General features: G+C 46.6%; 1 protein-coding gene across 1 annotated transcript in view; it reads right to left on the bottom strand.

The window, feature by feature from the left end:
- Nucleotides 1-14099, bottom strand: part of LOC119406417 (ATP-binding cassette sub-family C member 3-like) — a 51643-nt gene that overhangs the window by 9536 nt on the left and 28008 nt on the right. Inside the window, exons 12-16 of the mRNA XM_037673163.2 lie at nt 10568-10766; nt 7239-7549; nt 4317-4655; nt 2707-2808; nt 1844-2035 (exon numbers count right to left, since the gene is read on the bottom strand). Coding sequence (XP_037529091.1) covers nt 1844-2035; nt 2707-2808; nt 4317-4655; nt 7239-7549; nt 10568-10766 — 1143 coding nt within the window. The remainder of the gene's footprint in view (nt 1-1843; nt 2036-2706; nt 2809-4316; nt 4656-7238; nt 7550-10567; nt 10767-14099) is intronic.

Below are 14099 nucleotides of genomic sequence, written 5' to 3'. Positions count from 1 at the left end.
AGTTCTCCATTACGGGAAGGGGGGGGGGGAAGCTGCACCACAGCCCCCCAATCTAACACCACCACCCCTCCGTCCTGATCGAGTCCAACAGAAAAGAGGCTTCGCAATGGATGCAAAAATGAGAAAAAAAAAAACATGAAGCGATGACGTAATTCTCACAATGACCTGCCGTTGGTACCCGGGTTTCCGGCGTGGGAAGTGGGGGGTGGGCGGAGAGGGCGAGGGATGGTACAGGTGGATAGTAAAACGTTCTTGGAATGCAACATCATTGGTAATCGGGCACCATTATCGTTAAATACCTTCAATGGACATTACACTGCACACAGATGACGGGACAGATAGTCCGACTGAATAAACGTATGGGGCTGACCTGGCGCCCCCCACCCTTAGATTATTAGGGGTGCGGCCGTCCCTCCCCCCCTGCCTCCCCTGTGCCCACGTCTATGACGAAAACACATTCGAGAGCAGCGTTAGGCCATGCTAGGCCGTTGCTTAACAAAGTCCAGCGGAAGCCTCGTGTTATTTCCTGACATCTGCGAAATTACGAAAGGTAGCGTAGCGGTGTGTTCGCACTAAAAACTTAGGTGCTTCATAGAGCGGCCGGATTTTTAGATATTAAAAAAGCATGTTTTAGGCGCCAAAAATAGGCAGACAAAACACATTTAAGGCCTCTCGCGTCGTAAATGTAGGCACAATAAATTTTTACATAAATGCAAATAACTTCAAAACAAACATGTGCGCAACCTATATCTACGACAGGAAAGCAAAAAAAAAGTTATTGTTTATGACGGCACAAATGCGCCAACAGTTCAACATAGTCATGAAATTGTCCTTGTCCCGCGCGGTTCGCAGAATATGGTCTTGCCTTTTACTGTGTAAAATAGCGAGCCAAACGTCCACAGTTGAATCAACACACTCCTGGGTGTCTTTCTTTTCGGAATGGCTGAGAATAGCAGCAGAGGAGCAGCTAGCCAGACCGCTAACAGACCAGAAATGAGGGATGCCTCGTATTGGCCGGCTCTAATCGCGTGCGTTCAATCGCTCCCCAGTCGGTGAACACCTTAAGAAGTAAATTACAAACAAAACAAAAGCCGCGTGCACGTCACAATTTTTTTCTTTTGATCTTCACTCTCCTTTCTCCTGACGGCTCTCCACGGTTTCTCATTCGAAAACCGCTCGCGCCATGTCAGCGCGGCGGCGTATGGTGGACGGCGCGTCCCGTTTCACTGCTGCTAGTGGTTGTTTTCAGACATTTGGTTGAACTAGAGGACTAGGTTAAACCCCATAGAGTTCCTAACAGTCAATATCGCCCGGTAACATAAATAACTGCATCAAACTGTACTCGAAAGCCAAACTTGAGATTAAACAGTGTTCATATAGGCGCCGATTTTTAATATAGGCATTCATAGTCACTACGAAAACAGTATAAAAGTCCTTCTTAACCTCTAATTAATGTTATTTATCAAAATGGGGCTAAAGGAGCGCAAGTAAAAAAAGAGGCATTTGCCTAAAATCCGGTCTCTATATGTCATCTCCTCAGGTCTTCCTGCTGAAACTCATGTTTGGGCAGCGCTGTTACCGCGATAGCTTTCGAAAGCGTGATATGTCAAGTGCAACTTAGAAGAAGACGCCGAAACCTGGCAGGACGTAAGCAGGAGCGAAGTTAAGGTGCGCGATTCAGCATCCTTGGTACCGTCACGGATTCAATTTTGAAATCTAGATAATTTGTTGGTGCCAACGAAGGTGAAGCGAGTGGCTTTGTGGTGCAGAGGCGCTATAAAGTTGGCATAAAATTGCGTTCTACACAAAGGCACAGAATGAGGACAAGTATTGTCATTGTCACCTTTTCGTGTGGTTCGACGACGAATGTGACACCCTTGAGCACGTCGGGCAGTATTCCCGGACGATAGGAGGCCGAATAATTCTCGAACTCCACTACGCCTTTGCTGGGCCAGGACTCCCCGAGTGCTGCTGGCGCGGCAAGAAGACTGTCATCGGCGTCACCCTGATCCGCCGCGCTTTTCTCAACGTCGACCTGTTAAAAAAATCACACCATCTCCCGCTAAAGGGGACCGGAGACGATGCGAAGCAGCGTTTCGGCATGTAGAGCCCGCGTCTCAGAGGGGAAGTTGAGAGGGGAGGGGAGAGAGACAATGGGGAGAGGAGAAGCGGAGAGGGGGAGGGGGAAATGGGAGAGTGGGAAGGGGAGATGGGAAGGGGAGGGGTGAGGGAGAGTGGAGAGGGGGAGGGGAAAGGAGAGGGGGATGGGAGAAGGACAGTGGAGAGAGAGAGGAGGTGTGTGGAGAGGGCTTGCGCTTGCGCAGTAAGGGTGGTCACGCCGCACACCACCACCACCACCGGATTGAGCTCCGCTATAAGATGCTTCACATCTAAAAAAAAAACAACGAACGCGACGATTGTCAACCGCATAGACACTGTGAAGCGGTGTGAGTTGAGGTGTGAGCGGTGTGAGTTTGAGGGTTGTGCTTGAAGGAGAGGTGGGGGTCGCAGGTTTACAGCGTTTCTTGAGCACTGCGCTACGGAGCGCGAGAAGTTTCATGATGTGTCCCTCAAAACAGTCAGCTGTACCAGTGTAGTGCCAGGCAAGGAGGTCTACACGTTGCCTGATGAGGCATTTCTTGGAAAAACTTCGGTCTTCTTTCGTTCATTAGCTCAAGGAAAGTGGTAGTTGTTCAGTGTGCTCACCTCTGCGGGTAGCTCCGTGTACTCTAGATCTCTCTCGAAGGAGACTGTGACCTGTAGAACCACGTAGAGTGACAGGCATAGCGCTACTGTCATCATTGGTATCTGCAGAGAGAACAGAATGTGTGTCAAGCCCACTCTAGGGTTTATTTGATATCACTGATTTTCTCGCCATTACAGCATTTCATTCGACTAAAGCTATGTTCTCAGTGTCGTCAAGCAGGAACGCTGCCGACGAACGTTGTGCTCCCCACAGGAAGTGCTTGCCTGATAGCACAGTACCACAGTCTTTCCAGCCGTGCCCATGCGCTATCATATTCGTACGAAGCAATAAATGACGCACTCTACAACAACATTCTCTAAGACATCGCATCCTTTAGTGTGTACTCATTACTCGGAACGCATACAAAGCTTATTGCATCCGTATTCTCTTCTGGAATTGATTATATCGGAATTTTATATTTTTCAAAAATGTGTTCGAGTACCTATAAAACATCACAGCAATTGTTTAAATCTGCATGAGGAAGGATAGCTGCAAGCCCACTTATTTCGTATTAAAGATTTTGCACATTCATTAGTTGAAACATAAATATGTGTCCAGTTGACTTTATCAGCGAAATATTTCAGATAAAAGCGAACGAATGTGTCGTATATTGGCGTTGTTACTGGTTAGGTGTTATCTTTAAGAATGCGGTTTACTGTACTTTTGCAATATTTATAAAGCACGTGCTAATAATAATAATTGTTCGAATTTTACGTTCCAAAACCACGGTATCTTCATGAGTGTTGCCGTAGTGGAGGGCTCCGGAAATTTCGACCCCTTGGTGTTCGACGCAGTGTGGCACGCGTCTCGCATATTTTTAATTTCGCCACCTGACGCCATCATCAGCGACGGAGAGTGGGACGGGACAGGGGTTAATCCCCTCTTCCCCCCGCCTCGCCCGGACTTTTAATAAAGTTTATTCACTCACGTGCCGTGTCCCGTGCGTTTGACCCGACGTTGCATGCGTTTTACCCAACTCTTAAACTCTGCTGCTCTTTCGAACGCAAGAGCAGCCCACATTCCTAGGATTTGGGGACATTTGTGCATGGCGCCGTCTCTTGGCGTTAGCTACGGCGTCCTGCCATAACTGAATAGGAAATGGGCGAAAAAAATAATCTCTTCAAAAAAGCAAGCTATCAAAAACGACTCGGGGTTCTACACAGTAGAGACCTACTGGAACGTTTTGGTGAAATTGCACTATTGCACTACAAAGCGTGTGGTTTCCGAGGACAATTGAACATCACCCATTAGAAACACATGGAGCACCATGGCAAAACTTTAAACACTCCGGGAAGCCACGCCGTTTCTGGTGCGACACTGTAATTTTAACAGAATGTTCAAATAAGTCTCTATTATATAGAACCGGGAGTCGTTTTTGACAACTAACCTTTTCGTCAGATAGAATTTTTTTAGCCTATTTCCCATTCGGTTACGGCTAGGCCACCGCAGTAACCGACGAGAGATGGCGGTACGTGCATATGTCCCAAATCCTGGTCATGCCCAAAGCAGCTTGGAAACCCAGCGTCTTGGGTCCCAAATTCTAAAACTCGCTATTACTTCCGCGACTTACCGATAGGGAGGAGCTGAGCGCCAGCCCTACGCTGCTGCTCGCCTCAGCCGATGCTTCGCGGCCGGCCAGGGCTACGGCGAAGGCGAGAGCCGCGAGAACCACGAGCAGGCCGCAGGAGCCGGCCGCGAAGCGCGAGAAGCGGAAGCACATGGCGAACGCGGCGAACGCGCGCAGTCCGAGGTCCGACAGGCGCTCATAGTGAAGCTTGAAGCGCGGCACGGCTCCCAGGCATCGCACCGTGCTCAGGGAGTCTCGCGTCTCGGTCACGTGCTGCAGCATGCGGCTCACGTGGCGGCTCTCCAGGTAGCGTCCCGCGTTTGAAGCCTGTATTGAACATTTCTGCGAGGGAGATAAAAAAAGAAGGTGTGTGTAAAATGTGGAGAAACCGGACACCCCTTTTTGAATTTTGAATTTGATCTTTATTCAGACAGTCATTGTCTGGGATGAAGGGGTTAAAGGCAGATGCAACTGCCTGACAAAGGCCCCCCTACCCATACATGCTAAGACTATGCGCAGAATTTAAAAAAAGTGTTTTTTAGGGAAACGTGTTAAATCGACTAGAGAATTCGAGAAAGACCAGATTTGTGTCTGAAATTAAATACGGAATACATCTAATAAGTGTATGTGCAAATACGTTGGCTAATTAAGATATTTACACCGACGACTGGCGGCATCCATCAGAAATTTCTAATTCCAAGTCATTCCTGATTCCGCACAGCAGGAACGACGAGTCAAATGTTGCTTTTTACAACATGCCTTTTTTTCTCCGATATTAATGAATTAGCGAGGAGAACTTGTATATGCACACGTCTGTGCATTGTAAAATGTCAAATATATCTGATTTTTGGTAAAAAAAAATGGTAAAACATGCAATGCCACTTTACTGCATGTAGTGCCGCTCGCAACATGTCTTTCGAGTCACGTGAGGAACTCGTGACGAAACTGAGAAAGCGAACCTTTTGAGCGCGTCTGCACCATCTGAATGCAATCGATTATCTTGACTCAAAAAATTGGATTGTCTTGACTCTTGACTCGCAAAATTAGATGAGTCGTCCATATCCCCATTTTTTTGCCAGACTTCATGTACAAAACAAACTTGTGTTTTTTTATGTTTGAGGCGTCTTTTGTGCTATGATGTGAATTATTTCATGTCTGCGGGCCACCCTCTTGAAAAGAGGGCAAACATTACTAAACATCGAGAAACACGTAATAACGCAGCCACGTGCAGGTTTTTATTTTATTGCTAAGCATTCGTTGCATTATGCCAGAGGGTTTGCGGGAGTCGTGTGGTAAGCAAAGTTTTCGACTACTGTTGCAGAAATTGTTCCAGTGCGTTGTCGTCGCTGTCTCAGCAAGGTAGCCTTGACAATGTACTGGGTCAGGGCCGTCCACATTTTCTACAGACGAAGAAATATATCATCTGCAGACAAATTAGGAAGTGAATGACACCAACGGCGCATAACAATATCCTATGCACCATGGAAAAAAACACCCGTCAGTGTCCTAAGAGAAGCGGTAAAGCGAAAACCCCGGCAGTCATAGAGTAAGGCGATGTATTTCAATCTCGTTCTGCTGCTTGTCAAGGGGGAAATTTTTTAGGATAGCGAATTCTAGTGTTTCTCAGGTGGCAGCAACGTTGCACAACCCTCTACGCGTCTATATCCCTAACAAGCCTTCCGGCCTCACCACCGCTTTCTTTGATTTAGAAAATCACCTTCGGCTGCTGATCTCACCGAGACAAATTCACACTAATTGGAGAAGAACCTGTAAAGCGTGCTCTGCCACATGTACAAAGTGTGTGTAAGAAAGCACACTTTACGCTAGAAAGAAGAAATTGGGTTGCTCCCATGCACAGTTGCAATCGAAGTTACGTGAAGCATGTGACTGGTAGCTGGCTAGCCAGTGATGTTCAGGGTTAGAGAAAGCGTTATCAGGTGTGCGATGAGATTTTTGTAATTTGAACAGCTGCGTTTCTGACACGAGCACGCATGCGTTTAGAACCGCAACACAATAGCGATGGCGATCGTGTGAAGCCGACGATCGTGCTTTTGGTTAGGCTTTTTCAGTACATCTGTAGAATAGGCTAGTATTAACGTTGCGTTGAACGGGTGGTATTGTAATCACACCTTCGACATCACAGAGTGGGCGTCGCCTTGCTTTGCAACCTTGCTGACGTGTCACACATGCGCTCGCATCAGACACATAGCCGTTTATTTCACACAGAAAATGAGTAGGCTCAAGAAATAATGCGTCGCGTAGTGCGAATTCATATTTGGAAGCTAGGTACCAGTAAAATGCTTCGCATCACATCAATTCCGACACTGTATCATCATCAAATTCATCATCATCTACCTGATTACACCCAATGCATTGAAGGGCCCCTCCCATGTTTAGCTAATCAACACGGCGCTGTGCTTCCTGCGGTCCAGTTAATCCTGCAAACTTCTTAATCTCATCTGCCTACAATGTGAATCAAACCTGCTTTTTTCCTTGCTTGTGTAGAGTGCGCTTTGTTGCAAACATGCCATGTGCGTAACAAAGCACGCTTTACAGTGTCTTCGCAAATAGATTAATATGGTGACGCTCAGGACACGAGACAGGCGCGCGCATGCACGCACACGGCGAAAAATTGTAAATTGCCTTTCTTTGTGTCGCAAAATGCAGCACGGACAAGAGTAGAGATCGCAATGATGTCCTCCGAGATCACACCAGCGCAGAAGTGCGCCGGCGTCATGGTCTCGGAGGCCTCGCTAGCCCACATCAGGTTGTCCTTACAGTTAGCTCTATGGACAACGTCGCCATCGTCACTGTCCTGAGCGACACCTTCATCTTTCCTGCCGTCTTTATCATTGACGTTGTCATCACATTTACTCTCATCAGTACCATCTTTATCGTCATCGTAATTAACGGAACGATGCGTACCATGGCGTAACTAATGACGACGATGGCGACCACTCCCACGGCCAGCACGGGCGGCGTCTGCGTGCCCACGACGACGAGCTTGGCGATCGTGATGAAGGCGTTCTGCAGGCTCTGCTTGGCGCCCAGGAAGAGCCGAGAGTCCAAGGCATCCAGGTCGAGAGAAAAGCGAGCCAAGATGCGGCCCCGCGGCGTCGAGTCGAAGAAGGACACCGGACTGGCCAGCAGGTGTTCCAGCATGGAGCGGTGCATAAGACGCGAGAGCCGCTGCGAACTGGCCGCCAGGAGAAACCCACCTGCTGTCCGGAACAACACTGCGCGCACCGTACAGCGGCAAGAAATTACGCACTGCGTAACGCACGTTTATTTCAGCGAGAAAGAAACGTGCGCGGAATTTTAAGTAGAGAATAGTGCTGGGCGAACAGCAACACAGGGAAATGTGACGCAAGGCGTTACAACGTGAGAAAAAAAAAAAAACGCCAGGCCTGCGCTGAAACCGCAGCACAGTCACAGCGAAAGCTGGAAGAGCGGCGTTTCAAGAGCCCGTTGTAAGCTCTCTTGGGGCTACAATACAAGTACACTAGAAACGTACCCACTACGCCATAAATCAAATTTTCGTGAAGTTGGGAAGCGCCTACTAAGCCATTATTCGTCATTCTGCGGAGAAGCGAGGCACCAGCTACACGTCTGTAAGGGATTATGTGCACTTTTGTTGACGCGACGACTGATGACGATGAAGAATTACGGCTCAGCCCTTTGTAATGGGTTGGAAGCTTTAAACGGCCCACCAGTTATGTAATTTCCACTGGGTGACGCCCGGTCGCTATTTCCCTCTGCCGTCATGCTGTATAACATACGCTGACGTGGGAGAGAGACGGGGGAGGGGTGCGAAGAACTTTACTGAGACCCCGAGGAAATGGATCATGCGCTTATGGGCTTCCTTGGCAACCAATACAAGTGCACTTGAGAGGAACCCACTACGCTATAAATCATTGTAATTTTTGAGAAGTAGGGCAGCAGGCACTGTGCCATTTTTCGTCATTCTACGGAGAGCCGTGCTATCTGCTAAAAGCATACAAGGCATTATGCGCACTTTGTTGATGCTGTGCCTGATGACGACGAAGAATTATGGCAGAGACCTTTGTAATGGGTTGGAAGCAATCAACAACCTACTCGTTGCGCAATTCGCATTGTGTGACGCCTGGTTATAGAATTCGCGTTGTGCGACGCTTGGTGCTTATTTTACTCTTCTACCACGCTATATTGCATATGCTAATGTGGTTCGTTCCCGACACGAAGCCTGTATAGGACCTTTTTGCAAAGCGGTTTCAACCACCGGCATGGCTCAGAGGTTGAATACTGGGCTCACACGCAGAGGGCCCAGGTTCGAACCTCGTTCCATCCTGGAATTTTTTCTTATTTCGTTTTTTTTTCTTATTTCGAGCGATACTGGTTACGGACACCGGCGGCGGCGGACAACTACGGCGCCAAAAACGGCCGGTGAAATGATCTCATAACAGCTTTCGCTGTAAAATAAAATGTGAGCTCCGCCCACCGGATGTCCTTCGGTGGGCTGAGCAGTGAAATACAGTCGTGATAGCTGGTTTCCGCTCGAACCGTAAGTATTTCTTTTCGCCTAATGCAAATACGGCACATATTAAGAGTTAAATGTCGTCCTGACTACCTAAAACATTACGTTTGGCTTAGCAGCGATGAGAGAATCTGTGTCGAAATTTACCAGGACGTTGAAGTTTTTGACCTTACAACACCAGAGACTCAAACGTGTGTGAGCAGGGGAAAGTCAACAATATGAAAAGCTCGAGAAGTGCTTGACGTCACAAAAATGAGTAAGCGATATTTAACGGAGCATTTATGCGAGTTCTCGATGTGAAGGACACCGATGGCTGTGGGCCAAGCTGCCATTTTTTCCTTAGGTTATAACCGACAATAGTGTCATACGTAATGTGTCTTTGTGTGACCTTCTTATGTTCCTTTTCTCCCAGCGCTATTACATGCGAACAACATGTCTACCTACCAGCTGAAATTTCAAAAGTGCACGCACTAATGGGTGTTTTCTACGAAGGTCACCACAGAGTAAACACTAGAGCTGGGCATACTGCACTACCGCGAGACTCAAGCAGGCCAAAGTAATGTGACGTTTCAACGAAATATACCCAATGGACTGCGGACAAAGCAGGGTCGCATGCTGTTACTTAGTTTGCTTATTAGATATGCTCTGCGGCAATAGCAGTAACCTCTTCTGATGTAAACTCAGAGCGCTAGAATAGTTTCTTGTTGCCTGCCTCTTTTCCTTCTCGGATTTCCACTCGGGAAAAGAACGCCTGCAGCAATGCCGTCCTGCGCATTCAGTCTTGGGTAGCCTTTGTTTGAGAAGTGATCCCTGCAGATAAGGTGCATGCATTATTTCCAGAGTGGCCGAGCTTTGGAAGAGAAAAACTTTGAGGACGTTCGAGCTTCGCCTTCAAGAGTAGAACGCCACAGCGTAATCGGACCCCGTGCGCATCGCCTTGTCAATTGTTAGCTTTGCTTCGGTTCTCGGTGCATGCCTCAACCGTGCCGTAAGGAAACGAACGACTGTGCGCGTAACATTGACCGTTTCGAACTATCCTATAATGCCTACTGCAAGTAGTCATTAAGTGCCCACTACGTCATAATTCTTTTGCGAACCAGCGAAGGCCCCACTACGCGTCCGTAAGGCAACACGCGAACCTACGCAGCTGCTCGCTTTGTTGATGCTTTTGCAGCTGATGACGATTAAATATGTCTGAGCGCTCTGAAATGGGTGAACCTTTAAAACACCTACTCGTTGCGCAATTCACATGTTTTGAAGCCTTGCGCGATTCTAGCTTCTGCCACGCAATATTACATGCATTAAGGAGACCCCTTCCACTACGCGACATTCATATAATGTATTTTTCCGAAGAAGTTTCAAGCAATAGCGTGGCTCTGTCGTAGAACACTTTCTTGCCACGCAGACGGCCTGGGTTCGGTACTCACTCTAACCTAAGTTTTTTTATTATTTATTTTATTTGCATCTTTCTGGATTTTTCGGTCACGGACAAGATGATGATTTTTCGATCACCACCAACGACACCGACACCGGAATTTCGGCGAAACGAGCTCTTTGACGCTATCGCGTTACTATACCGTAGCCGTACACCAGCGCCATCATTACAGATCCCGTTTGAGTAGCCCTTCTTTAGCACATCTACGTTAGTACACAGGTTTTATGCTAAAGCGCGGCAGTATCGATTGCAGCTAGACCCGTCTACTAGGGAACTCAATGTGCAAAAGAATGCTGAGGGCGATACCGTCAGAGAGTGAGATGGCAACCAGGCCTCCGACCCAGTTGGCTGAGGAGCCAGCTCCGGCAACCATGGCGTCTGTCCACTCCTTCACGTACAGCTGCTGCCAGGCCACGGCGCCGGCACTGGTCACGAAGCACAGCAGCGCCAGAGGTCCGCACACACCGGACAAGCGGCCCAAGGCCATCGCAACCTCCAGAGAAGTCTGCACGGCCATATGTTCGAACGTACAGCCTGAATCACAGCTGTATAATAGCGGTCGAGCGCGTGGCTGTGGACGCTTTCAGTGTCCGCAGCTACTACCTTGCTTTGCCCACAAACTTCCGTTCATCCTTCAATTTTAGCACAAGGAACAAGCATGCGGTTTGACTGGGTTTGGTATCATTAAAGGGACACTAAAGAGAAACAATGAATCGAATTAGATCAATAAATTGTGCTGTGAGGACTGTAATGTCGTTAATTTCGCCATCATAGGTTTATTAATAGAGGAGAAAATCAAGTTCCAAGTTTCATTTTTATAATTCGCGCTGAAATCTCCCCGAGTGACGTCACGGATTTCAAAGTGTATTTATCGTATTTTGGCGCCATTGGCTCAACAAATTTGCCCCAAACTTGGTATGTTAAGTCTATGGCCTCCTCAGCGGAGAATGTACATCATTTTTACCGATTAGGAACTACGTAGTCCTTGGTAGGCGCCGTCAAAACATGTAACGTCACGGTAAATGGTGCGGAAACTTCAAGTTTGCGTCGCCACCCACATTTTGTTTCTGCGCGTTTTCTCGCTTGCGAAACGTCTTCTCGCAGCAAGCGTGGTGTTTTTGGTAGGGTGAAAGAGCACTTTACTAATATGAGAAAAATCGTTTTGCTCTTTAGTGTCCCTTTAAGGTGTGTGCCAGTGCGTATTTTTTTTAAAAAAAAGAAGAAACGGAGTTAAGTGTGATTCAGACCACTGGCGCCGCAAGGTGGGGTGGGGGAGGGGAGTTTGACCCCCCCCCCCAACTTGTTCAGTTTGGCATGTGCATATATACATGCACACATAGAAACGCACTCACGAACATGCATAAAGTATGGTTGCGCCCCCTCCCCTCCCCCCACATCCGAGAAAACAAAAAGGATGTTCTGTTTAAACTATTGATTCAGACAGTACATCACAAAAACCAACATACATAAATGGGAAAGGTTAAAAGCAAGCTATGGCAACGTCTCAGACACACTTCGACGGCATACTGCGGTATATAGGCAAACTTCAACGAAAACGCGAATAATAGTCAACGAGACACCATTTGAGAGTTCTTTTGATTTTTGTTTTTTTACGCGCCTAGTTTTTTTGTAGCCTTTGCATTTAAGTCTGCGCTCGTGTACTGTTAACACTTGGTTGATGCAGTGCTTTATAGCAGTGGACCAGTTAGACTGATATAACCTTCGTCGCAGATAGGAATATATCCGAAACAGTGTGTATCAGTATAGAAATGCACGTTGGACTATGCACTGCTGTCACAACACGGAAGTTTCTGCTTTCAGCTTTCCACATTGTTAATTGATTGCATACATAGCGGTTAATTAAATCTATCTTCCACGTTTTGTAAATACTTTGTTGATATACTTTCCGCTTACATCCTCCTAGTACACTCTACATCATTGCCGTGTTCGTTTCTGCGCTTATCCATCACAGTGAGTCACCAGTCTTACTAATAAATGTTGCATATCTTAAATTATAACTCGTACGACTGCTTGTTTCTTTCTTCTCGTCTATATTTGACAGGTTGTTACCTTCATAACTACTGGAAAAGTACTGTACATGTCCTAGCGGTTTGCAGCAGCATTAAGAGGACGAACCGCACTTGGCGAAGTTAGCAGTGTTTTTTGTTTGTTTCTAGGGTGTTCGCTGCGGACGTCAGCTTCTTTTGTATCATACACTTTAGTTGAGGTGAGAGATGGCTAAAATACTCCTAAAAAGAAATAAATTACATTAATGATTACTTTTCTAATTTTCGGAAAAAGAAATGGGATTGAATTGCAATACAAATTGCAGCTGGCCGAAAGTAGTGACTTTACATTACTATTATTTTTGAAAAGTAAGGAAATTACTTTGAAATTACTTAAAAAAAGTTTATCATTGATGAACTGACTTATGAACACTTTGTTTACAAAACATATACATTGAAATCTCGGAGGTATCTGTTGGACTTCCCACGCTTGCTGTTGACACTCAGATTAAGTTGTATTTGCTATTTTCTTCCTTTCTTTGATCAATTTTTTATGCCATACGGCAGGCGGAGGCGTGCTATAATTTACTCAAAAGTAATTAGGAAAGTAATAACTAATTTTCTGAAATTACTCGCTTGAACTAATTATTTACATTACTACATTCCCAACCCACAACATGACTGCTGACCGAAGGTCACGAGATCGAATCCCGGCCGCGGCGGCCCCATTTCGATGGAGGCAAAATGCTAAAGGCCGGTGCGCTTAGATTTAGGAGCACGTTAAAGAATCCCAGGCGGTAGAAATTTCCGGAGCCCTCCACTAAAGCGTTTCTCGTAATCATATCGTGGTTTTGAGACGCAATACCCCATAATTATTATGATTACGAGCCCACAAAAGTAATTCACTACATTAATATTTTAAAAAGTTTAGTTACTTTTTCATGAACGCATTCTTCAATGCTTTAGAGTTTTTCGTTGTGTTTTGTTTTTGTTATCATGTATCGTAAAGTCCCGAGAGATGCCCTATACTCGAAGAATGACCTATCCCTGCTTTTGGTGCGGTTTAAAAGTTTTTCAAAAAAACACCGATAGATAACAAAACCTTGAGACTAGCATCGTCCCTCTCGGTGATAACCTCTTCCAAAAGGCTTGGAGTATCAACCGCCCTAGATAGATGAGAAGTCGCTTGCCCCTTCTTCCATTGCTCTGCCGACCACGTCGAACATCATGCTTTAGGACAGTGGTCTCAAACTCACCTCAGCTAGCGGGCCGCAGTCACGAAAGTTAGCCCCGCAAGGGCCGGGAAAGGGAAGAAGTTAGGAGCAGAAAGGGGAGAGAGTCGTTAGTACAAAGTGTCACCTAACGTTGCCATTTGAAAGAAGACCTTTCCTACATCTCATGTACGGTTTAATGAGAACTAACAGACAATCAAGCCAGGGAAAGTAGAGGGGATAATATTTGTAGTAATTACGATGAAAATGTGGAGAAATTAAAGTGGAGGAAAAGGCAATTAGCCGCCGACAGGGACCGAATATGCAACCTTCGAATAAAGAGCGCGATGATCTGCCAATTGAGCTACCGCGGTGCATTTAAACCTGGTAATGTTAGTGAGCGCCGCTGGTAGCCATGATCGCGAGTGTGGAACATTTTTTCTGCCTGCTGGCGTCACGTAGCAGGTGACCTTTTTACGAGCTGGTGGTTGACCAATAATCCCTCGTATACTACCTGAAAGCATCAAATCTGCCAGAACGGGGCCCTCGCTATGAATGAACGAAAGAAGGGGAATTTTAAGGGCTCGTTTTTCTTCATATATACGGGACATTTCGTTGGGA

This window comes from Rhipicephalus sanguineus, chromosome 10 (genome assembly GCF_013339695.2).
Source record: "Rhipicephalus sanguineus isolate Rsan-2018 chromosome 10, BIME_Rsan_1.4, whole genome shotgun sequence".
In the NCBI taxonomy this organism is placed as follows: Eukaryota; Metazoa; Arthropoda; class Arachnida; order Ixodida; family Ixodidae; genus Rhipicephalus; species Rhipicephalus sanguineus.
The sequence above is the reverse complement of the archived record's forward strand: the minus strand, read 5'-3'. Positions and strand labels throughout refer to the sequence as shown.